This window comes from Antedon bifida, chromosome 10 (assembly GCF_963402885.1).
Source record: "Antedon bifida chromosome 10, ecAntBifi1.1, whole genome shotgun sequence".
Taxonomy (NCBI): Eukaryota; Metazoa; Echinodermata; class Crinoidea; order Comatulida; family Antedonidae; genus Antedon; species Antedon bifida.
Genome location: NC_136235.1, coordinates 13,479,456 through 13,505,716, shown reverse-complemented (window position 1 = coordinate 13,505,716; position 26,261 = coordinate 13,479,456). Strand labels below are relative to the sequence as shown.

The following is a 26,261-nucleotide window of genomic DNA, read 5'->3' as shown; positions in this document are numbered from 1 at the left end:
TTGTATCTTAAAATACCAGTTTGGTAGACGAGGACTTATCTGAATAGGATAATATCCTATTCAGATAAGTCCTCGTCTACCAAACTGGCATTTGTAGTTTTTGGGCTTTGGTTATAGAATTGCCTACCTGATTGGGTTCGTGAGGTTTCTAATGTGCAATCTTTTAAGTACTGAGTCAATGTCATATGTAATATTTTTTGATTCGGAAAATTATTGTATGTAAGATTTATATTTTTGTACAGCGCTTTGGTCTCTGGGAAAAGCCCTATATAAATAACTATAATAATAATAAATATTATTGTTAATATAGATATCACAAAATATAGACTATATCAATATGTTTTTAACATCCTTTTTGTAATTAATGATTCTTACATAATATAGCAGATGTCTACTTTGTAGGCCTACAATCCATCCATCAGATGAAGTATACGTACTTTAGATCTCAACCAACCACACACTTAGTACGAAGACTCTCTGTATTGAAAGCAATGTATTGAAAGTAACGTATCGAACTAATCTGTCCTTTTCCTTGAAGTTCATTTATTATTTAATTACAAAAACGATCCTTTCTTCATAGACTATTGATGTATAATACTTCCTCGTAAAACTGGATAGGCCTATATTTGAGAACTCAACTACATAAACTTTGAATGACCCTCCATTTCCTATTCTTAAATGATCGAAAATTGTTTCCGCAAAATCCTGAAAAACTAACGATACCTTAAGTTTGAAAATCAATGTAGGCCTATATCGTACATTATGTATTCTGCCTATTGCACTACTAGTCGGATATACAATCTAATTAATCATTAAACATAGCCTACCTAAACTCACCAGTCTCTCACGAATTTCAAATGTACCGTTTAGTCTAGTTAGTTAGTCTATATTTAATATTTTTTAGCAATAACTGTGAATTACAGGATGCGCTCACTACCTCTGGTAAATTTACACCAGTTTCCATAATGGGTCTTTTAGTAAAAATCGAAAATAGGATACAAAACGCTAAAACACAGTGGGATTTTAAAGATAAAAACTACACTTTAGGAAGGGGGAAAACTACACTTTGGGAAGGGGGAAAACTACACTTTGGGAAGGGGGAAAAACTACACTTTGGGAAGGGGGAAAAACTACACTTTGGGAAGGGGGAAAACTACACTTTAGGAAGGGGGAAAACTACACGTTGGGAAGGGGGAAAACTACACTTTGGGAAGGGGGAAAAACTACACTTTGGGAAGGGGGAAAAACTACACTTTGGGAAGGGGGAAAACTACACTTTGGGAAGGGGGAAAACTACACGTTGGGAAGGGGGAAAAACTACACTTTGGGAAGGGGGAAAACTACACTTTAGGAAGGGGGAAAACTACACGTTGGGAAGGGGGAAAACTACACTTTGGGAAGGGGGAAAAACTACACTTTGGGAAGGGGGAAAAACTACACTTTGGGAAGGGGGAAAAACTACACTTTGGGAAGGGGGAAAACTACACTTTGGGAAGGGGGAAAACTACACGTTGGGAAGGGGGAAAACTACACTTTGGGAAGGGGGAAAAACTACACTTTAGGAAGGGGGAAAACTACACGTTGGGAAGGGGGAAAACTACACTTTGGGAAGGGGGAAAACTACACTTTGGGAAGGGGGAAAAACTACACTTTAGGAAGGGGGAAAACTACACGTTGGGAAGGGGGAAAACTACACTTTGGGAAGGGGGAAAAACTACACTTTGGGAAGGGGGAAAAACTACACTTTGGGAAGGGGGAAAACTACACTTTGGGAAGGGGGAAAACTACACGTTGGGAAGGGGGAAAAACTACACTTTGGGAAGGGGGAAAACTACACGTTGGGAAGGGGAAAAACTACACGTTGGGAAGGGGAAAAACTACACTTTGGGAAAGGGGAAAACTACACTTTGGGAAGGGGAAAAACTACACTTTGGGAAGGGGGAAAACTACACGTTGGGAAGGGGGAAAAACTACACGTTGGGAAGGGGGAGGGTTTTTATCCTAAATGCCAGTCTTTAAAACTGTTCGTTCTCTGGTGACAATACGCTGTTGCGTTTGTTAATTCATGGTTTATCTAGCCTCTATTGATATCGTTGTGAACTTGAAATTAGAGGCGAAACAGTTCCGCATTTACAGCAGACTGTATGGATATCGTTTCGTAAATATTAGTATTACTCACCATATTTCGAGATCAGGTACATTTAAAAGATCTTCACGGATGGTTTACTTATACTTAAATAGAAATATCTTTCCAGCATGGAATATAGTTATTATTATTATTGCAGAGTGATATCGAATGACGTTGTTTGCAGAAAATCATGTAGGATTGTGAATAGAGGAAGTAGATATACATGAATACATTATTTAAATGAAGGGGCAAGGTTTATTTATAGAATCTACATTCAGTATATGGAGCTATCCTTTTTTAGTTATTGTCATTTCATAATTATTTGATTGAAATTAATTCTCGTTTTGCTTTTATTGGAAGTCTATGTTTTCAATAAATAAAAACGTCTACTCATTATCCTGTGTATTCTCATTATATAATATAATAATAATTAAAATTGTCCTATATGATATTTGTAGAAAAACATTATTTGTCGGTATTCAGTTTATTTCATATAGCTTGTGTACGGTAAGGTATCTATTAAGTCGACAATTAAGTGGCCGATTTATTTCCAATTGGGTCCATATATTTAAAATCAGAAAAAGTAAGAAGTGGAAACAGTTAAAAAATTAAAAACGAGGAAAATGTGAACTGTAGAAATACACAAAAAACATTTTACATCATTATACATTTAAATACAATTATACAAAGTTGTTTAGTTGTTCATTATTATTTTTTTACAGTTTTATTAGAAAAAAAAATCCTAATTTTCAAGGTGAGGGTCATGTGTGATGAAAAAGTAGATGTAACATTTAATAACCATGCAATATTATGACGATGATAATAATTATGATTATTTTACATTATTATATTACAATTAATTTTTATCCTTACTTACACTATCAATTCCATATGATATTATGCAACGCATCTTAACAAACGTGACAATGTACCATCACACGGTACGAATATAAAACATTCATTATTTGTTTTATATAACATCTAAATATATTCATTTGAATCAGAAAAGTTAGGCCTACATTTTGATTCACATTGATACTTTTGTAACATATTTACATTGCAAAATAATTATATATGTTTGGTTTTTTATAATATTTTAAATGTATTTATTTTGATTTTATAATCACACCTACTTCGTATTAATTAACGAACTCCCAAACAATCCTGCTAGTCCTAGCTAGGCTAGCTAGGCTGAAAGGCAGCGATACCAACGAAACTTCGCCAGGCAACTAACATTGTTCTAGGCTAATTCTGTGTTTTCCAACAATTCTATGTCTTGTAGAGTTGTTTCCATTAATTATTCAAAATCATACAAACGATCTAAAGCTAATTTAAATGCTTTTTTGGCCTAAGTTAGTATGTATATCTCTCCAAAAATTCTCGTTTCGCGACGGAATATTGTCAACAACATAGGCGGCTTTTTTTTTTGTACGCTAAAAAAGTACTATTGAACGACCGTTCAATAGTGCGTACTCTTGCACACCATGTGACCCACAATTGTCCAATCAAATGACAGGAATTTATTTAGGTGTTATATAATAACAATTAAACACTATTATAAACTGTTTGTGTTTTATTTACTAAGATGTAGCAACTTCTCAAACACTTGTCTGGGTGAAGGTGATTGGTCTACTGCAGGTAAAACTGAACTGAAAAAAAAAACATTTATAAATCAAATTAGTAAATAACACACAACAAAAGAGGTGTTACATCTCACTTAAAAACAGAGAAAATATTAAAGCAAAACAATATAATCTAATATATATATATATATATATATATATATTTACCTTTGATTTACAATATACTGTGTGATATTCGTCTACTTTGTATTCATTCAATGTGGAGATTTTATTACTTATTGCAAGAAGATTCACCAAACACATCGTTCCATCCAAAGAACTACATCTTTCACATACTGGACCAAACAGATACTGATCATGAAAGTAATCCGGATTAAAAGTTTGTAGGATTATTTCTTCAATGAAAGTATGCATTTTCCGTAAGATATTAACTGATTCACTAGGGATTACTTTAGACACTGACAGTTTTAATAGATTTCTATCATATAAGAAAATACTTCCAGAAGAAATTGTTTCAGTGTTTATTTGAAACAAACATGTTTCACTTGATCTGAAATATGCACAGTCATAATAGATCTTAATCCAATCAAACTCTTCGCAGAATTTTGCAAGAAGTCGAAGAAATATAAATTCTAGTAAAAATTCACCAAAATCGAAAAAAAATATGTCCGAGTTATGATAGCTATAATTAAATTCACATTGTTGTAACTCGATTTTGGGCAATTTGCAAGGAAGACAAAATGTTCCAACTTGATCAACTTGATTAGTTATTGTAAGTGGAAACATCAACTGTGTTCCTACCAAGTACCGAATTACATAAGGATAAACTCTCCAAATTCCTTTCATTCGGCAAATATGTTCTAATAGTCTACTGTCTACAATTCCTGTTTCCAGTAATCTCTGCCAAAGATCAGACACAGCTCTGTTTCTTTTGTGTGGTTCAGGTACATTCACTAATAGTTTCAGAATGTCTATTAACATCTGAGGATCACAAACAACATAATTCTGAAGTAGTTCATCAAGTTCATTGTATATGATATCTCCAGATGTATCAAAGAAATTCAAAAGCTGACGCACATCAAAGTTCACAAAGATTTTGCTTGTCAACTTTAATTCATTTTCAATATCTTTAACACTTACAATAACACACTGTCTATGACGAAATCCATTTAATGTATCTTTAAATAATAGGTATTTTAAAGAAAACATTTCGCAAAAGTATTTCAATTTCGAAGTTTCATTATATAATGTTTGTCGCAGGAGGATAAGCTCTTTATCAACGTTGAATGAGTTTTCAATAAAAAAGCAAAGTCGTCCATTTGGATGAAAAGCAAGCAATCTTGAAAACCTTTTGTGAAGATGTGCATTTACAAAGGTATCAAAAGTAGAAAACGCTTTTTCATCTAGTACACTTCCTCTTCGTGTTCCTACCAGAAAGACTACAACATTCGCAATATCAACATGCATAGCAATAGATTGTAACCAGAATTGTAGCCGTTTAATGTGTCTATGGGGATTAGAAATCGCCGCTACAGCATTGAAAACAACCAAGTATACGCCTTGCTTTGGCATAAACAGATGGTGTGTATTATAGTACATTTCTTGTCCTGCAAAATCCCATAAACTTAGTCTGGCGTCAATCAAGCATTCGTTACGCACTTCTGATTTAATCGATTTTCTGATTTGCACTATTGGTATGGATGACGTATTTTTTACTTTCATGTAGGAATGCCATTCGTAGATTATAAAACACAAAATTGGTGCAACAAATGACACAACTTTAAGCAAATGTCTTGATAAGGAAAAGTTATGTTCTTTTTCTAAAATAGTTAGATGGTTAAAATTGAAGAATTCCCAACCACACATTTTGCCAATATATATTCCAGCAATAAACCCAATAGTCTTCTTTAAAATGTAGTTATCAGGGGCATACCCATACGTTACAATCAATCTTCCTAATATAGTCCCACATGCTATGAAAAAGGTAATTACTATAAAGCAAAATGAAATACATATCTCGACGAAATTATTACTTCCGAAATAATATATTGCTGCAATGATACAAAGTATGTTTATCGTGAACACAATAATCAACTTCCTTCGACTAAGTGAAAATATATTAGTGTGAATTCTCTTAAATATTGCTGATATAATACCGACAGAAATAACAAATTTAAGGTAAACTAGATTGTCAATAAATGAGAGTTTTTCTAAAAAGTCCTCGATTGAAGTTTGTATTGGATGTACCATGAAACACAATGCCAGACAAATACCAATCCTACAACCTACACTGACAAGCACACCAATAAGGAACGAACCAACTCCATACATGCAAACAACCATTACACCTGTTGTGTAAATCCATAAGTCCATGCTTTGTACATTTTCGAAATTTTCATTTAATTGTGTAACACTATCTACGAGTACCATCCATACAGCTATTCCACAACCAAAGCGGTAGGCCGTGTGAAAGTCACATATTCCCATAATACAAATGATGTATATCCACACGACTGGCCCGAACCCGAATGTAAGCCCACCAAAACATAGTATAATAGTGAAAGGTATAATATACAACATTAAATAACATATGTCTTCCAGTACTTTTCGAATCGATACTCGTTTATTTTTATCAGACAACACACTTGTCTTCTTCGATACATGTTTACCCTTTTTGAGTACACGCGACACAGTCCACCACGCTGCTGAACTTTCATAATCTTCTAGTGGAGTACTAGTCACTTCACACCATTTATTATTAACATCACTAACGTTCGCCTCAACAGTGTTTGTTTCTATTCCGATTGTACTAGGCTCTTCTGCTCGAAAATCCTTTCCATGTAAACGCCTGCAAGTCGAAGTTTTCCCGGCACCATGGTCACCCAAAAGGAGAATCTTAGTTCTATTAAAGGGTATTTTCCCTCTCTCTTCCGCTGTTTTGTAAGTGTCTTTAACTTCTGTATCATCTGCTAAAACTCGCAAGTTAAAACTTCGCTTAAAAGATGTAGTATATCCGGTTAAGTAATTCTGGCCTTTTTTATCCATCTTATTGTACGTTATTTGAGATTTCTAACTTTCTGATATTTATCTAAGATAGTTTACTCCCCTCTCTGTTTCTGTATCAAGAACATTTTTATAATACAGTTTAATAAAGCAAAAATTAAAATGAAAATCATTAATATATCCACCCGCACCCAAGCGTTTATGAGAGGCTGAGACTACTGTTCTCAATTATTGAAATTATAAATGATAACAATTTACCAGTTAATTACCATGCCACACTAAATCGGATCGGAGTGCATTGTATGACGTTTTTAACACCATCACTCACAAGTGTATCTATTATTAAGACGATTCGTTATAGAGATATTGCCTGCTTTTCATTCATTCATTCATTCATTCATTCATAATGGTATATTTATTAAAATCATCTTCACAGAAAAAATGAATTGTGACAATTTTTTACATTATTAAAAGGTACTTAAAATATTTAAAATGTTTTAAAAAGATAGCATAAAATAACATCTAAAATTGAGAACCACACAATACATCATATAAAAACATTAAAATAAACGAGCACAACATCAAAACTAGTAAAAATCTAAATGACTGGCCAAGTGAATTGAAAAAAAAATTACCTAACATATTATATTTGATTCTTATTACTTCAACATTATATTATACAGAGGAATAAAATTATTTTCAATACAGAAGTAAGATCAGTTGCGTTTCCACTGCATAATCATGTATGGAATGTAGCTGTTACGATATCTGCTTGAGGCGCTTTAGGAACAATGTTTTTTCAGAATAGATGTTATGAACAATTTAGAACCATGTATCTGATTTGTTGTATATTCGGTTTTCATTAAAAAAAAATATTTTACCAAGTTTCAATGAAGATCATGTAATACATTATATTTTAGTCACATGTTTCTTATGTTGGACTTTAAAAATGCTGCAAATAATAAACGATACACAATAAGGAAGCATAGTTTATTATGTGGATCACCATTTTCTGCTCAATGACAGTCATACATATTAGTATGACCTAGTGATTCCAATTTCAATGCTAAACATTTTGTATAGCCTATTTGTGAAGAAAAGCAAGTCACTTTTAAAGTTCAGTGATCCATTATAATTCTGTATTATTACGATTGTGTAATTTCAATAACAAATATGTTGGATTTGAATTGGGAATTGTTGGTATTTTTATGTTAATATACTTTTCACGTTTAGTATTTAACAGAATAAAGGATTCTAATCACCTTGAGGTAGTAACAGTGACATTGAAAACAACCCCGATTGCGTGTTTGTTATACAAATTAATTAATATAAACTTACGTTGCATTTCATTGCAGAAAATGTATGTAACACACTGTTACATTTAAATTTAACTGAGGGTTGTGTGTTGATATGCGCCATTTTATATCATAAAACTACTCGAGTATACAAAAGAGATCCCTAATGTCCGTCATTCTGCAATTTACTTTAACAGTATTTTTTTTAATTGACGTAGAACAACTAAATGACTGGTAATAGTGTTAAAAAAACAAACAAAACAGTATATTAAAATGAAAGATGTTTAAAAGTTACCTTATCAGTTTTGTTCTTTTCACTAACAGCATTTTCAGAAGAATGACATTCTGTCACTAAACAGATTGACCTCTAGATGGCCAATTATGTTTAAATTCAGGGTAATACTTGTGAATCGTGTGCGCTTTGGTCTCTGGTGATATAATTTCTTCTTCAAAGTGGTTAGGATTCGGGTAGATAGATTCAGAATCAACGCAATTGATTGGTCAATTGAAAATCGCTCATGCATGCACATTTTTATAACCTCATGTACAAAGTTTTTCCGACTGATTGGCTGGCTTACTGAAGTGGTGTGGTACTGCGGTGTTTCTTCTTTGTCGGTCCATATTCTTCTATAATCTGATGGCGTGATTACATAGTTGTGTTGATGCCGAATGCTTTGAACATATTTTTCTAACTCTTTCTGAAAAGAGGAGGAAGGAAGGAGAACCGAACCGTCTATTTGTCATTTTATCTCTTTTTCTTTGTTTGATTTTCATTTGCTATTTAGTTTGTATAAATGTCTATACTCTTTAATAGTGCAATAAGTTATATTATATAACACCTAAATAAATTCATGTCATTTGATTGGACGACTGTGGTTCACATGGCGTGCAATAGTACGCAGTATTAAACAATCGCTTAATAGTACTTTTTTCGTGTACGAAAAAAAAGTCTGTTCGCCGTTGGAAAATATTTTTGTTATACTATTGCTTTTGAAATGCAACAGCGCCACCTATTTTGTAATTTTGGCGCAACTGTTATTGTTATGACTGGTTTCGTGATGGAAGTACATTTTTGGCGAGATATATATGTAATAATTTAGATCAAAAAGGCATTTAAATCAACTTTAGATCGTTTTTAAGACGTTGAATCGTTGCAAAAACATAATTAGCCTAGATGAGTTCCAGTTGTCTGTCGAAGTGTATATTGCTGTCTTTCAGTCCAGGCCTAGCTACGCCCAGTAGTAGGCATAGGCCTGTTAGTATTAGGCTAGGGCTTGGGGGTTTGGCCTTACTAGGCCTTGGAATGTTTGGTCGTTTGATGACATAATTAACACTAACAGTAGGTGCATTTATAAAATCCATAAATAAATAATAATATTTAATATAATTACTAAAAACCAAATGTTACTGTTTTAATTAATGTGAATCAAATGCTATTTAGATGTTATATAAAACAAATAATGAATGCTTGATATTCGTGTAATGCTACAAATAATGAGGTGAATGATGAAAGGTTATATATCAACGAGGCGACAGCCGACAATTACACTCATAAACATTCATTATTTGAATATGATCGTACTGTGTACTGTATTATTTACAATCACCAAAATCAGTATTGTATTTTTAAAGTTCAGTATAACTTTTCCAAAAGAAAAATTCGTTATTCCTATTGTGATTCAAGGACCGTGAAGTATTTAATTGTTCCTCTTTGTATACGGTATATATCGTTTTCCAATACTATTGAATATAACTTGTTAACATACAGGGCGAACCATAGAAAATACTTCCTCCCTACACAAATGTCTTCTTCATATTTCAACATGACCATATGAATATCTTGGTGCAAATTTTGCAACCAAACAGTGATTTTTAATATGTACCTAGTGAGCTGTTTATCTGCTTATAGGTTCATACCAAGTTCATTCAACCCAAGTCTTGTCATCGTCAATAATAAAGGGGGTCAACCATGACTACAAATAATTTCCACAATTATTGATTACATTTTTTACCCAAATAAAATTAAAATGACATGAAGTCGAATAGTATGAACATTTTCAGAATTGTACGTTCTCGAATACACAGTAATTTCAAATGTACCGCGCAGGACTATAATACATTGTCGTTTACAGAAACGAATAAATAGACACGATGATTTATGTAGTCAATTAAAATTAGCACTCTGGGAATTACTTCCGAAAGAGAATCCACATTTTTGGACTCATTTAAACAAACCCAATTTGTGTTTTGTATGTAACATTAAGGTTGAGGGAATGTACAAAGAGAAACCATTTTAAAATATATTCTTTATCCACTCAGCAACGAAATATTTTTTCATGTTTTATAGGCCTAATATACCACTAAATACAGTAACACATTTGCGATTTAATACTTTGTTAAAACTGTCATAGTCGATTGAAATAGTAAAGTACATGTGACGATACACCACTACGACGTTTATTTTATTTTTTGTATTCTTTAATTAATACAAACGTTGAGAAGCAACTGTCAGTAATATAGTTTATTTGTATATTATGTGTTTTTAATCTAACAGTAGGGCCTCCCTCATTCACAGTAATACAGTTTATTTTTTATATATGTTTATATTATATCTAACAGTACTAACACTCACAGTAAGAAATTTGCGATTCAAATGGCAAACAAAAGTGGTTAATAGGTATTTACTTTATTCTCTAAGGGTCCATAAACTTACCAACTTGTGTTAAACCTATACCTCCATGGTTAAACCAAATAATTTGGAATGTTCCATTCATCGCAAATCAATCATTTGTGTAAACGTATATTAAATCTATCAAAATAGTACTTTTAAAAGAAAATCGGCCTGTCTTCAAAATTATGATGCTGTACTCGAACAATTATCGTAGGAGGAGATAAGAAAATGCGAAGCATCCTAGTATTATTGTGTGCGGGTATTTTTCAAGATGGACATCCATTAGACAGTGTATACCATGATCGGAAAACACCCCTATTTGAGGCAAATCGTTGAACCTAAATTCGTTTTAATTTTCAATAACTAATTATCGAACTCAAATTAATTGGTAAACAGGGTTACTTCAGGTGGTTAAAATCAGTACCGAAAATACGAACCAACTTAATATACCATCGAGTAAACATTCTAGAAATAACGCGCGATTTACCGAATTTTTCCCTTACGTACATTTATATTTAGATTATCATCTACTCGTTAAACAGGTCACAGAAAGATAAACATAACCATCACCCGAGTGATAAATGGTAGATCCCAGCTCGCAAGTATTCACATATAGGTAAATCTTGGATTGATACTTTATAAGTTTGTAAATCAACCTCTTTCTCTCCACTAAGGCTACTATTCAAATAAAGTACCGTAATTACATTATTACTGCCAATTGCCGTTTCCTATTCAGATATAAATCAACAAATTATTACACTCACAAAATTGTACAAGTACAATATCTACCTCTAATAATTACAAGTAAACGATTAGAAATTTTATTCCTGGAACCTACCTTTAAGAAGGGCCCAAAAACATATTACCAATAATAATAATAATTGTGTTTGTTCGTCTTCAATAAACATAGAAGGTTCACTTTGTGTATGTGGCCTATATACAGTATTGTTACATAACATAATTAGCGATGCAGACAACACATATTCAATTTAAAAAAACACATGTTCTGTTTCATTATCAGGGTTATAGATTATAATTTATTAACACGTGGTAATTCTTATAAACATCTATAAATACATTGTACAGTACTACCAACATACATTACAGTCTCTATCATTATGGAACTTACTTAACATTAATGAAAATAATACTTTATTTAGTAGTTACTTCTTGTCTTATAATATTGTATATGTCTATTTTATTATTAACTATGTTTTGGTTTCAATAACAAGGTATTTCTAAATTGATGCGATGTTCAAACTATATTACTCATTATCATGATTTTCAGGGAATGTCATGTGCGATGAACCAAGTTAGAACACAATGTAACATATTCTATGTAGGTCTTATATTATAAAAAATAAATATTAAAAAAACACTTATCTAATCAGTGACCGCATATCTACAGTAGTTATAGGTACCAGCTAATTGTAGACATTAACTTCTCGAATCTTGACTAGGTGGTTAACGGTCTACTGCATGTGAAACTGAACTGCAAAATCAAAGCATTTTAAAACCAAATTAAGTTAAGGTTAAAATAGAGTATTGATTGTTGTGCAAACTTGACGAAATATTCTTGGAAGACCGCTTGTAGAATTACATTCTCAGTAATCTTTGTGTAATTGTTATACACTATAAAAGTATTGAACTTACATCGTACATTGCAATTATGTTAAGTGGAGTGAAAACTCCCATCAGTAGGTCTACTAGTTCTTAAACAATTCGACTTACGAAAGAAAAACAAATATGCACAGAATTCAAATAAATACAATTACCTCTCGTTCCCGATAAACTTTGTGGTATTCATCCACTCTGTATTCATTCAATGCAGAAGCATCCTTGCTTATTCCAACAAGGTTCACCAAACACATCGTTCCATCCAATGAACTACATCTTTCACACACTGGACCACAAAGATAATTTTCACGAAAGTAATCCGGATTAAACGTCTGTTTGATTATTTCTTCAACCGAAGTAAGAATTTTCTGTAAGATATTTACTGACTGACTCGGGATTTCTTTCGAAACTGAAAGTTTGATGAGATTTCTATCGTATAAGAAAATACTGCCAGAAGAAACTGTGTCAGTGTTTATTTGAAAAAAACATGTTTCGCTTGCTCTGAACCGTGCACAGTTATAATAAATATTATTCCAATCAAACACATTGCAGCATTTTGCAATAAGTCGAAGAAATACAAATTCCAGTAACATTTCACCAAAATCGAAATAAAATATATCAGAAGTATGATCAATATAATCAAATTCACGTTGTTTTAACTCAATTTTGGGCAATTTGCAAGGAAGACAAAATGTTCCAACTTGATCAACTTGATTAGTTATTGTAAGTGGAAACATCAACTGTGTTCCTACCAAATACCGAATCACATAAGGATACACTCTCCAAATTCCTTTAATTCGGCAAATATGTTCTAAAAGTCTACTGTCTACAATTCCTGTTTCCAGTAATCTCTGCCAAAGATCAGACACGAATCTGTTTCTGTTGTGTGGTTCAGGTACATTCACTAATAATTTCAGAATGTCTATTAATACCTGAGGATCACAAACAACATAATTCTGAAGTAGTTCATCAAGTTCATTGTATATAATGTCTCCGGATTTATCAAAGAAATTCAGAAGTTCGCGCACCTCATATTCCACAAAGATTTTGCTTGTTAACTTTAATTCATTTACAATATCGTTTACACTCGCAACAATACACTGTCTATGTCGAAATCCATTTAAAGTGTTTTTAAATAATAGGTATTTTACAGAAAACATTTCGCAAAAGTATTTCAATTTTGTTACTTCATTATATATCCTTTCTCGTAAGATGTTAAGCTCCTTATCAACGTTGAATGCGTTTTCAATAAAAAAGCAAAGTCGCCCACTTGGATGAAAAGCAAGTAATTTTGAAAACCTTTTGTAAAGATGTGCATTTACAAATCTCTCAAAGGTGGAAAACGCATTTCCATCTCGTACACTTCCTCTTCTTGTTCCTACAAGAAACACTACAACATTCTCAATATCAACATGCATAGCAATAGATTGTAACCAGAATTGTAGCCGTTTAATGTGTCTATGAGGATTAGAAATCGCCGCTACAGCGTTGAAAACAACCAAGTATACGCCTTGCTTTGGCATAAACAGATGGTGTGTATTATAGTACATTTCTTGTCCTGCAAAATCCCATAAACTTAACCTGGCGTCAATGTAGCATTCGTTTCGTAGGTCTGCTTTCATTGATTTTCTGATATGCACTACTGGTATTGATGACGTAGATTTTACTTTCATGTAAGAATGCCACTCGTAGATAATAAAACCCAAAATCGGTGCAGCAAATGACAAAACTTTAAGCAAATATTTTGAAAGGTTACAGTCTTTCTCTATGTTAGTTAGATGGTTAAAATTGTCAAATTTCCAACCACACATTCTGCCAATATAAATCCCAGCAATAAACCCAATAGCCTTTTTAAAAATGTAGTGTTCAGGGAAATAGTCATACGCCACAAATTTCCTTCCTATAAAAACTCCACAAATTATAAAAAACACCAATGAAATAAAGCAAAAAAATGTAAATATGTCAACAAAATTATGACTTCCGAAATATATTGCTGTTGTTATAAGCATTATATTTAGTATAAATACAAAGACCAGCTTTGTTCGACTAAGTGAAAATATTTTGGTATGCATACTTCTAAAAATAACTATTAAAATAACTGCAGCAGTTACAAACTCAACGTATATTATATTGTAAATGAATGATATTTTTTCAAAAAAAACTTCAGTAGAAATAATATTCTGTTTTGGATGTACCATGAGACAAAAAGCTAAGCAAATACCAGTCCTACCACCTGCGCTCATAAGCACACCAACAAGGAACGAACCCAACCCATACAAGCAAACAACCATAACAACAGTCATATAAAGCCATATATTTAACTCAACGATAGGTTGCTGGGCAAATTGTTCATTCAATTGTGTAGCACTGTCTATGAATACCATACATATTGTGTACCCACAACCAAAGCGATAGACAGTGTGAACACCACAAATTCTTGAAAGATAAATAATGTATAACCATGCAACTGGTCCGAACCCAAAAGAAAGTCCACCAAACCAGAAAATTACAGTCATAGGAATAAACTGAAACAGCAGGTAAGTTATGTCTTCAAATATTTTTCGGATCGACACATTTACATCATTATCAGATTTATTACGTGCCTTTGATAACTTATGTTTGCTCTGTTTAAGAACACGTGATACTGTCCACCATGCTGCTGAACTTTCATAATCTTCTAAAGGAGTGTTTGTTACCTCACACCATTTACTATTAACATCACTGACTTTCGCCTGAACTGTGTTTGTTTCTATTCCGATTGTACTAGGCTCTTCTGGCCGAAAATCTTTGTCTCGAAAACGCCTGCAAGTTGAGGTTTTCCCGGCACCATGATCACCCAGAATAAGAACCTTGGTTCTGTTAAATGGTACTTTTCCTCTTTCTTGAGCAGTTTTGTAAGCTTCTTTAATCTCAGTATCGTCTGCTAAAACTCGCATGTTAAAACTTCGCTTGAAAGACTCAGCACATCCTCTCAAGTAATTCAAATGGTTTTTTTCCATCTTATTGGACTATCTCTAACTTGGCTAAGTAGCATCAAATTAATCTTGTGCTATATAAAATAATGTCAATATTAACATAGCTTTAACAACGAACATGTTATTAGTCAAATTACCGTAAATTTTCTAATTGTAACTCTTGGTTATTATTCTTTGATTGCTTTTTTTTTATGATGGGTTACTATTAGAAGGGTGGTTACTATTTGAGTAGTGGGTTATTATTACTAATCTTAAATTAGGCACCTGTAAATAGTAACCCACCCCCAACTTTTTCGGTCAACAACTCATAGCAAAATAATAAAACAGTACGAATAAACAAATTTGGTTGAACTGAAATATAGGGCTGCATCAAAAACGAAAAATATAAAATAAACAAATGTTGATTTTAGTGTCATATTGTCAATAGTTTTTGTAACTCTAATATAGTAACCCCCATGGGTTACTATTAGAGTAGTAGGTTATTACTATAGATTCTTATAAGGTGGGTTACTATTAGAAGGGGGGTTACTATTAGAAGGGGGGTTACTATTAGAAGGGGGTTACTATTAGAAGGGGGGTTACTATTAGAAGGGGGGTTACTATTAGAAGGGGGGTTAATATTAGAAGGGGGGTTACTATTAGAAGGGGGGTTACTATTAGAAGATTTACGGTAGTTAACACTAGATGGTTCTCGTATACACAGTTATTTCAGCGTCAAAGAACTGGCGATTTCAAATGTACGTACCGCAGGACTATAATACATTGTAAACTAAAATTAGCACCCTGGGAATTACTTCCGAAAGAGAAACTTGTCACACAAAATGAGTCTTTTTTTTGTGTTTTGTATGCAACATTAGGGTTATGGGATGGGGGAAGAGGATGGGTACAAAGAGGAACAATTTTTAAATATATTCTTTATCCACTCAGTAACGAAATATTTTGTCATGTTTTATAGTCCTATAGATAATATACCACTAATACAGTAGAACATTTGGGATTTAATACTTAGATCGGAATGTTCCATTCATCGGAAATTAAAACATTCATGTGAATCTCTTGGTGTAAATTTTGCAACCAAACAGTGATTTTTAATATGTACCTATTGAGCTGTTTATCTACTTATAGGTTCATACCAAGTTCATGCAACCCAAGTCTTGTCATCGTCCATTATATAGGGGGGTCAACCATTATGACTACAACTAATTTTCATAATTATTGATTACATTTTTTAACCAAAGAAATTAAAATGACATAAACTAGTAAAGTGTGAACATTTCCAGACTTTGTAATAATTACCATCTATTCATTAAACAGGTCACAGAAAGATAATCATAACCATTACCCGAGTGAAAAATGGTAGATCCCAGCTCGCTAGCACTCAAACATAGGTATCTTAATTTGGCAATTGTGAATATAAAACACGACATATATAACTAAATAACACCTAATAATTGTTCCTTATATATCAAACATTAGAATGATATAAAAATTAAAATGCAACTTACAATTATATAATGAAAAATTAACCCCAACCTTAGCTACAATCCAACGGTCTGTCAAGTGAAGGCTTGGATTTTTTTCAAAATAGATTTTGCTATTTTGACACAGTCTATTTTAAGCTAATGCTCATAAGAAAAGTATGTAAGGAATCTATGAATATTCAGCTTTCTTTTAAGAAACTATCCAAAATGATTGATGACTTACAAGTGATCTTAAATTGCAAATAAAACACTGTGGTGCTTTAGAAAATAGGTAAAAAATTGACCTCACACTGTCAGCGGGCAATGGATGGTGAGTTTTAAAACGTAAAATGACACATACTTTTTGTAACTTTACAATTTCAAACATATATCATAATGTTCAGTATTGTCTACAGTTTATTTTGAGCTACTATCCAAATAAATCCGATTTATAATAGCCGAGATAGTTAGGTGGGAACATGAAAATCAAGTGTTTTGTAGAATATCACGATGCGAAATCAGTGTTATTAGTCAAATTACCGTAAATCTTCTAATTGTAACCCTGGGTTATTATTCTTTGATTGTTTTTTTTTATAGTGGGTTACTATTAGAAAGGTGGTTACTATTTAAGTACAGTGGGTTATTATTACTAATACTACTCTTAAATTAGGCACCTGTAATTAGTAACCCACCCCCAACTTTTTCGGTCAGCAACTCATAGCAAAATAATAAAACAGTACGAATAAACAAATTTGGTTGAACTGAAATATACGGCTGCATCAAAAACGAAAAATATATAATAAACAAATGTTGATTTTAGTGTCATATTGTCAATAGTTTATGTAACTCTAATATAGTAACCCCCATGGGTTACTATTTGAGTAGTGGGTTATTACTATAGATTGGCTTATAAGGTGGGTTACTATTAGAAGGGGGGTTACTATTAGAAGGGGGGTTACTATTAGAAGGGGGGTTACTATTAGAAGGGGGGTTACTATTAGGAGGGGGGTTACTATTAGGAGGGGGGTTACTATTAGAAGGGGGTTACTATTAGAAGATTTACGGTAGTTAACACTAGATGGTTCTCGAATACACAGTTATTTCAGCGTCTAAGAACTGGCGATTTCAAACGTACCGCAGGACTATAATACATTGTCAACTAAAATTAGCACCCTGGGAATTACTTCCGAAAGAGAAACCTGTCACACAAAATGAGTCTTTTTTGTGTTTTGTATGCAACATTAGGGTTATGGGATGGGGGAAGAGGATGGGTACAAAGAGGAACAATTTTTAAATATATTCTTTATCCATTCAGTAACGAAATATTTTGTCATGTTTTATAGTCCCATAGATAATATACCACTAATACAGTAGAACATTTGGGATTTAATACTTAGATCGGAATGTTCCATTCATCGGAAATTAAAACATTTGTATAAACGTATATCGGCCTGTCTTCAACATTATGATTCTGTACTCGAGCCGTTCAACCGGTTTTCAGCTATTAAAACAAGTATCGCAGAAGGAGATAGGTAAATGCGAAGCATCTTCGTATTATTGTGTGTGGGTATTTTTCAAGATGGACCATCCATCCATTAGACAGTGTATACCACGATCAGAAAACACCCCTATTTGGGGCAAATCGTTGAACCTAAATTCGTTTTAATTGTCAATAACTAATTATCTAACTCAATTAGTAAACAGGGTTACATCAGGTGGTTAAAATCAGTACCGAAAGTACGAACCAACTTTATATACCATCGAGTAAACATTATAGAAGTAACGCGCGATTTACCGAATGTTGCCCTTAATTTATATATAGATTAGTAGTTTCTACATATCTGATCAAGAATCCGGTTAATTTCATACTTACCCTGTTACTTTTGACAGTATTGTATTGTCCAGTACCTTTCGATCTGTATTTGAATAATTTTGCCTGAACTGGTACTGGTAGTCATGTGATATAGTATTCAAAATCGATTGCTTCTTTAAGTTTAAAGAGCTAGTATAGGAAACGAAGGTGTAGAGTCTTCTGATTTCCGCTTTAGTATACTATTATATAAATAATTTATATACATTATATATACACACACAAATGTCAATAGATACCTAAAGTCAATAGAACAAAGAAAAGCCTTTACACTGCTTTGATTTTATTGTATTCCGCAATGAGAATTGCTTCTCTCTCAATAAAGCTAATAAAAGCATAAGTTTTAGTTTCAATTTAGTTTCAGTTTCAAATCATTTCAAATACTGTACAAATGCTTGTATGAAGAAGCTCGTTTACCGGCCACCAATTAGTTAAGTACATTACAAACAACATGAAGACAGGACAAAGGTCCAATACATAACATGTGAAACCTTAAACTATTGGACTAACTAATATATTTTTTTTAAATAATAATTTTAAATTACTGAAGTAAGTTTAACATAAAGATTATATATATATTTTTACTGGTATTAAATATATATTTATATATTTATTTAAGTAACAACAATAAATAATTATACAACGAAGCTCAAAATAGTGCGTTTAAAAAATAATCTTCAGAAACTAGGCTTTAACCATTGTTGCCTCATCATTCACTTTTAAAGGTACAGTACTCTTTTGTATACAATATTACAAAAGGGAATCTTATACACAGACAATTTTTGTTGAAATCCAACGCTATACAATAAGCATGAAGTAGATCGTACATAAAACCATAATGACAATAGCAGCAATGCTTAGTAATACCATGGATATGGACTAATTCTCCCAGGGTTATATAAATGAGCTGGTGGAATGTTTTGTATCCGTTGAACTGGGCACACATCTGCGGTTTCGTTCAATCCAAGTACATACCATATATATACTGCAGGCTAATGTACTTATTGGCATCTTAACAATCACAAAATTGCCAAATGAAATATGTGTATGTAATAATTTATTAGTTATTGTAAGTGGAAATATCAACTGTGTACCCACCAACTACCAAATCAGTTTCCAGTAATCTCTGCCAAATATCAGACACGGCTCTGTTTATTTTGTGTGGCTGAGGTACAGTCACTAATAATTTCAGAATGTCTATTAAAATCTGAGGATCACAAACAACATAATTCTGAAGTATTATCATCAAGTTCATTGCATATGATATCTCCAGATTTATCCAAGAACTTCAAAAGCTGACGCACCTTAAATTTCACAATGATTTTGTTTGTTGATCTTGCTTTAATTCATTTTCAATATCTTTAATCTCGCAATAACGGACTGTCTATGTCCATTTAAAGTGTTTTAAAGAAAACTTGTCACAAAGGTATTTCAATTTCGTAGCTTCATTATAAATGTTTGTCGTAGGAGGATAAGTTCTTTATCAATGTTGAATGAGTTTTTAATTTAAAAAAAGCAAAGTCTTCCATTTGAATGAAATGCAAGCAATCTTGAAAACATTTTGTAAAGATGTACATTTACAAATTTATCAAAAATTGAAAACGCATTTATATCACGTACACTTTCTCTTCTTGTTCCTAAAAGAAACACTGCACTGCAAATTGAATGCAACAAATGGCAGACAACATTAAGCAAATATCTGTATACAACTTGCCGCATGTAGGAGATACGTATGTGTATATGCAATCGCCATTTAGTGATTGGTACCAGCTAGCCATCTGAATAAAGTTAATTGTAGGCAACTTCTCAAATAGCAACTTGTCTAGTGGTTATCGGTCTACTGCATGTAAAACTAAACTGTAAAATTAAAACATTTTAAAATTAAGTTAGGTTAAATAAACATATTTACAGTTTTTTTTTACCATATTTATTGAGGGTGATCCATCCAGCAATTGCTGATCATTAGGGACCCTTACAGGTTCACAAGACAAACATATACACAAGATGCTCTACATCAACAAAGTCTTATTACAAGTCTTTGGGAGTGGAGTTGTAATTTTGTCCTTAGAAAAAATCCTGACATGTGACCGGACTTGAACCCAGGACCCTTGGAGTGGTAGCCAAGCATCATAACCACCAAGTCACAACTCCACTTCAAGTAGTTACACACATACACCCCATGTTTTTTCGCGCCGCGCCTTTAAGCAATTATAATCAAGAGAACGGAATCATTAGGAAACTATTATCATCGCGAAAGCTATTTACTACGAGTTTAGGGATTTTGTAAACTCGAATAATGTATAGGTCCATGCTGTTCGACCCAAAGTACGTCTGGGAAGAGAGACGAGGGCTCACGGTTGAACGATTTTGGATTCTCGTCCTTTGATTGGTTGACGCGAATCAACACACTGCGGAAGAATTTTCTCACATGCCGTGAAGTCACGTTGTCTATGAGGATGTTCAATACACGGGAAAATAATGTATCGAAACGAGCGGCGTTTTTTGTAAGAAATATTTCTTGTTTATCACTAACAGTAGTGTTGTATTTCTGATACTTTTACTAGACCATATTAATTTATTTAAACGTCAAGTACCGGTACATCAATTTAACTTTAAAGTATTATGGAATAAGTACGTAAATGTTGGTTTCACCATACAGTATAAAAATAGTGAAACTGCATCGTGCATTGTAATTATGTTATGTTATGTTAAGACGAGTGAAAACGTTGCTGAAATTAAAACGTTGCTATGTTTTTCCAAATATTTCCTTTCACGTAAACTGTTTACTGTAAAACATATGCAATGCTACTAATATGTCTGTTTTCACTTAGCAAACAAAAACAAACTTCCATTAACCAGTCCTTTAAAATTACGGCTTTACATCTCACTAAAGAGAACAAAAATCAAAGCCAAATATTCACAAATTAAAATAAATATATTTACCTCTGGTTTACGATATACTTTGTGATATTCATCTACTCTGTATTCATTCAATGCAGATACATCGTTACTTAATAAAATAAGATTCACCAAACACATCGTTCCATCCAAAGAACTACATCTTTCACACACTGGACCAAAAATATACTGATCATGAAAGTAATCCGGATTAAAAGTCTGTTGGATTATTTCTTCAATCGAAGTAAGAATTGTCTGTAGGATATTAACTGACTGACTCGGAATTTCTTTAGACACTGAAAGTTTGATGAGATTTCTATCATATAAGAAAATACTGCCAGAAGAAACTGTGTCAGTGTTTATTTGAAAAAAGCAGGTTTCACTTGCTCTGAACCGTGCACAGTTATAATAAATATTATTCCAATCAAATACTTGGCAGCATTTTGCAATAAGTCGAAGAAATACAAACTCCAGTAACATTTCACCAAAATCGAAATAAAAAATATCAGAAGTACAATCAATATAATCAAATTCACGTTGTTGTAAATCAATTTTGGGCAATTTGCAAGGAAGACAAAATGTTCCAACTTGATCAACTTGATTAGTTATTGTAAGTGGAAACATCAACTGTGTTCCTACCAAGTACCGAATCACATAAGGATAAACTCTCCAAATTCCTTTCATTCGGCAAATGTGTTCCAATAGTCTACTGTCTACAATCCCTGTTTCTTGTAATCGCTGCCAAAGATCAGATAAGGCTCTGTTTCTTTTGTGTGGTTCAGGTACATTCACTAATAATTTCAGAATATCAATTAATATCTGAGGATCACAAACAACATAATTCTGAAGTAGTTCATCAAGTTCATTGTATATGATGTCTCCAGATTTATCAAAGAAATTCAGAAGTTGACGCACCTCAAATTTTACAAAAATGGTGCTTGCTGTTAACATTAATTCATCTTCAATATCTTTTATACTCACAATAATGAAATTTCTATGACGAAATCCATTTAAAGTTTCTTTAAACAATAGGTATTTTACAGAAAACATTTCGCAAAAGTATTTCAGTTTTATAATTTCGTTATATATATTTTGTCGTAAGAGGTTAAGCTCCGTATCAACATTGAATGAGTTTTCAATAAAAAAGCAAAGTCGTCCACTTGGATGAAAAGCAAGTAATCTCGAAAAACTTTTGTAAAGATGTGCATTTACAAATTTATCAAAAGTAGAAAACGCTTTTCCATCACGTACACTTCCTCTTCTTGTTCCTACCAGAAACACTACAACATTCTCAATATCAACATGCATAGCAATAGATTGTAACCAGAATTGTAGCCGTTTAATGTATCTATCAGGATTAGAAATCGCCTCTACAGCATTGAAAACAACCAAGTATACGCCTTGCTTTGGCATAAACAGATGGTGTGTATTATAGTACATTTCTTGTCCTGCAAAATCCCATAAACTTAGTCTTGCGTCAATGTAACATTCGTTTCGTAGATCTGCTGTAATTGATTTTCTGATATGTACTATTGGTATTGATGACGTAGTTTTTACTTTAACATAAGATAATAACTCGTAGATAAAAAACCCAGTAATTGGGGCAAAAAATAAAATCAATTCAAATATATACTGTGAATTGGAATGGCTATGAACATCTCTTAAATTAAACACATTTTCAAATCTCCAACCACATACATTTGCTAAACATATTCCAGCAATAAACCCTGTTGATTTCTTTAAAATGTAATTCTCAGGTGTATAGCCATAGGCTACAATCTTTCTTCCTAATATAACCCCACACATTATGGAAAAGACAATTGCAATGAAGCAAAATAAAATACATATTTCAACAAAATTGTTCCTTCCTAAGTATATTGCTGTAATAATACAAATTATATTAATCATTAACAGAATAATCAACTTCCTTCGACTTAATGAAAATATGTGTCTGTTAGTGCTCCTAAAAATTACAATTATAATAACTGCCGAAAATAGGAATTTAAAATAATATATTATATTATAAAGAAATGATAATTTTTTAAAAAAACTGTCAATGGAAATATCAGTCTGATTTGGATGTACCATGAAGCACAATGCTATGCAGATACCAGTCCTTCCGCCTGTACCCATAAACACACCAATAAGGAACGAACCAACTCCATAAATGCTAACAACTATCACCGCAGACACATACATCCATATATTTGAGTCTATGCTTTGTAAGTTTAAAAAATGTTTATTTAATTTTGTAGCGCTATCTAATATTACCATAAATATAGCTAATCCACAACCAAATCGATATGCACTGTGGACATCACATATTGCCATAACACAAACAATGTACAACCACACGACTGGGCCAAACCCGAATGTAAATCCACCAAAACAAAGTATAGTCATGAAAGGAACAATATACAACATTATGTAACATGTGTCCTCCAGTAATTTTCGTATTAATACATGTGGATTATTTTCGGACCAACCACGAGCATTTGTTACCTTATTTTTACCCTGTTTGAGCACACGTGATACAGTCCACCACGCTGCTGAACTTTCATAATCTTCAAGTGGAGTGCTGGTCACTTCACACCATTTACTATTAACATCACTAACGTTCGCCTCAACAGTGTGTGTTTCTATTCCGATTGTACTAGGCTCCTCTGGATGAAATTCTTTACTCTGCAAACGCCTGCAAGTCGAGGTTTTTCCAGCACCATGATCACCCAGAATAAGTACCTTAGTTCTGTTAAAAGGTACTTTTCCTTTTTCTTGAGCTGTTTTGTAAGCTTCTTTAATCTCAGTATCGTCTGCTAAAACTCGCATGTTAAAACTTCGCTTATACGACTCAGCATATCCTTTCAAGTGTTCCACCCCCTTTTCATCCATTTTGCTGGTTATTTCCTTTTTGATATTTATTTATCTAAGAAAGGCTCCTCTCCTCATTTGTATTTTTCTATAACAAGAAGATTTTATCTTAATAAAGCATTCAAATGGAAAGTGTCAAGACATAGTAATTTGTAACATAGTTTTTGTATTGTTATTTATTTTTAGTTTATAGGGCAACAGTACGAATGATGCTAATTAATACATGTCTACATTAGTTGTCGTGTGGGAAGGACGTTGTTTCTTTTGGATGATAGTGCTCATTCTACCATTAGGACAGGGTAACCGTCTAGAGGTTTGCCAGTAGAGTACATTAGGTTATGTTACGGCAGACATTTGTCAGTATTTGTCTGCTGTCAAACACCATTGAATAACGATGACGTTTTTGGTTATCGTGATGTTTATCTTTATTTTATAACCAACATAACCTCAACGAAACGTGTCCGTTTACATTGTGTTGCACGTTAACAATCATGCACATATCCAATGTCTAAAGTAAATACATTATTTGTACTGGTGACGAGCAGCAAAAACAGACCTACCATTAGACAATTCATTCCGATTACCGATTGAAAATATACGCAGTAGGCATTCATTGTCCATCGTTGTTTAATACTAAATGTTTAAATTTGTTTCTTTTTCTATAACATTGAGTAAACATTGTATAAATAAACCATGCCCAAATCACCATCATATATTTCCCCCTTAATTATACGTAGATCTTAGGTCCACTACTATAGTACATCTGTTTACTCCTAAACTGTGGAACAATCTTCCTAATTCAATTCAAATGCACAATCTATTGAAGTTGTCAAAACTTTAAAAACCCACCATTTTGTTCTTTGTAATTCAATCTGTTTCTTCCATCTTTAGTTTTAAGCGCTTTGAGACAATTGTTAAAAGCGCTATATACATTTGACAACATTAACATGCAAGAAATCAAAGTTACTTCTTGAAATGGATAATGTTTAAAGTATAAATTGATTGTAATCTAACCCAAGCCTACTAGACAGGTTCCATTTCTCAAAAAACGGCCTAGAAAACGAATCAAGAAGCATTTTTGGGTAGAAGCTGGGATCCACTTGATTTAGGATATTTCGACCTCGCTGATTACGAATATGGCGGATCCCAAGCGAAATTCGGCCATCTAAGCCCTTAATTTGCATAATTCAAAATGGCGGCCATTTTTTATAATTACCCTATATCTCGAGAACCACTTGTCACAGATAATTAATTTTGGTGTCAAAATGTTTTAAATATATGTTTTTATATTCACTTTAATGAGAAATTTTGTCAAAAAATGGATGCAAGTCTTATTTCTGACATTTTGACCTTTGACCTTGATTTATCGTATCTCAGTAACCAATAATCGGAGAGACAAGAAATAAGGCTCAAATTGTTCAGAAACTATACATTCATATTTATTATAATGAAATGTTTTTACAAAAAATGGCCGATTCTACAACTATTGACCTTTGAACTATTAGTCAAATATAATAATATAACTCTGAAAATGTTGGTCTTATGACATTTTTTTTCTTTTTAAATTGTTTAAAACATGTGTGTTTCTATCCAGTCTAATGGCACATTTTGTACAAGAATGGCCGATAGTATGGTTATTGACCTTTGAACTACAGCATAGGCCTACTGTATAATAAATAAAATTGCATAACTATGAAATTATTTATACACAATAATAATTAGTAAAATTATAAAATTCACTGTCATCAAATATTATGTTATGATTTATATAGATTTAAAAAAAAATTCAACACGCAAGTTACATTTGGAAATTACCTGCCATCAATATGATGGAGTATGATTATAGATTTTTAAAAATGTGAACACGTAAGCTACATTTGGAAATTACCTGCC

General features: G+C 32.6%; 3 protein-coding genes across 3 annotated transcripts; all 3 read right to left on the bottom strand.

Annotated features, from left to right (window-relative positions):
* Positions 1–3,699: 3,699 nt before the first annotated feature.
* Positions 3,700–6,811, bottom strand: LOC144854504 (uncharacterized). The gene is made up of 2 exons (XM_078712459.1): positions 3,919–6,811; positions 3,700–3,777 (listed from the first exon to the last, which is right to left on the bottom strand). Exons 1-2 carry the CDS (start codon positions 6,754–6,756, stop codon positions 3,727–3,729), a joined length of 2,889 nt encoding a protein of 962 aa, XP_078568585.1. The 5' UTR covers positions 6,757–6,811; the 3' UTR covers positions 3,700–3,726.
* A 5,279-nt stretch (positions 6,812–12,090) lies between these two features.
* LOC144854503 (uncharacterized) lies at positions 12,091–15,296 on the bottom strand. The gene is made up of 3 exons (XM_078712458.1): positions 14,897–15,296; positions 12,456–14,026; positions 12,091–12,172 (listed from the first exon to the last, which is right to left on the bottom strand). Exons 1-3 carry the CDS (start codon positions 15,294–15,296, stop codon positions 12,137–12,139), a joined length of 2,007 nt encoding a protein of 668 aa, XP_078568584.1. The 3' UTR covers positions 12,091–12,136.
* Positions 15,297–18,818: 3,522 nt separating this feature from the next.
* LOC144854502 (uncharacterized) lies at positions 18,819–24,389 on the bottom strand. The gene is made up of 3 exons (XM_078712457.1): positions 23,630–24,389; positions 21,546–23,287; positions 18,819–20,459 (listed from the first exon to the last, which is right to left on the bottom strand). The coding sequence occupies exons 1-3, from the start codon at positions 24,387–24,389 to the stop codon at positions 20,409–20,411; spliced, it is 2,553 nt and encodes an 850-aa protein (XP_078568583.1). The 3' UTR covers positions 18,819–20,408.
* Positions 24,390–26,261: the final 1,872 nt, after the last annotated feature.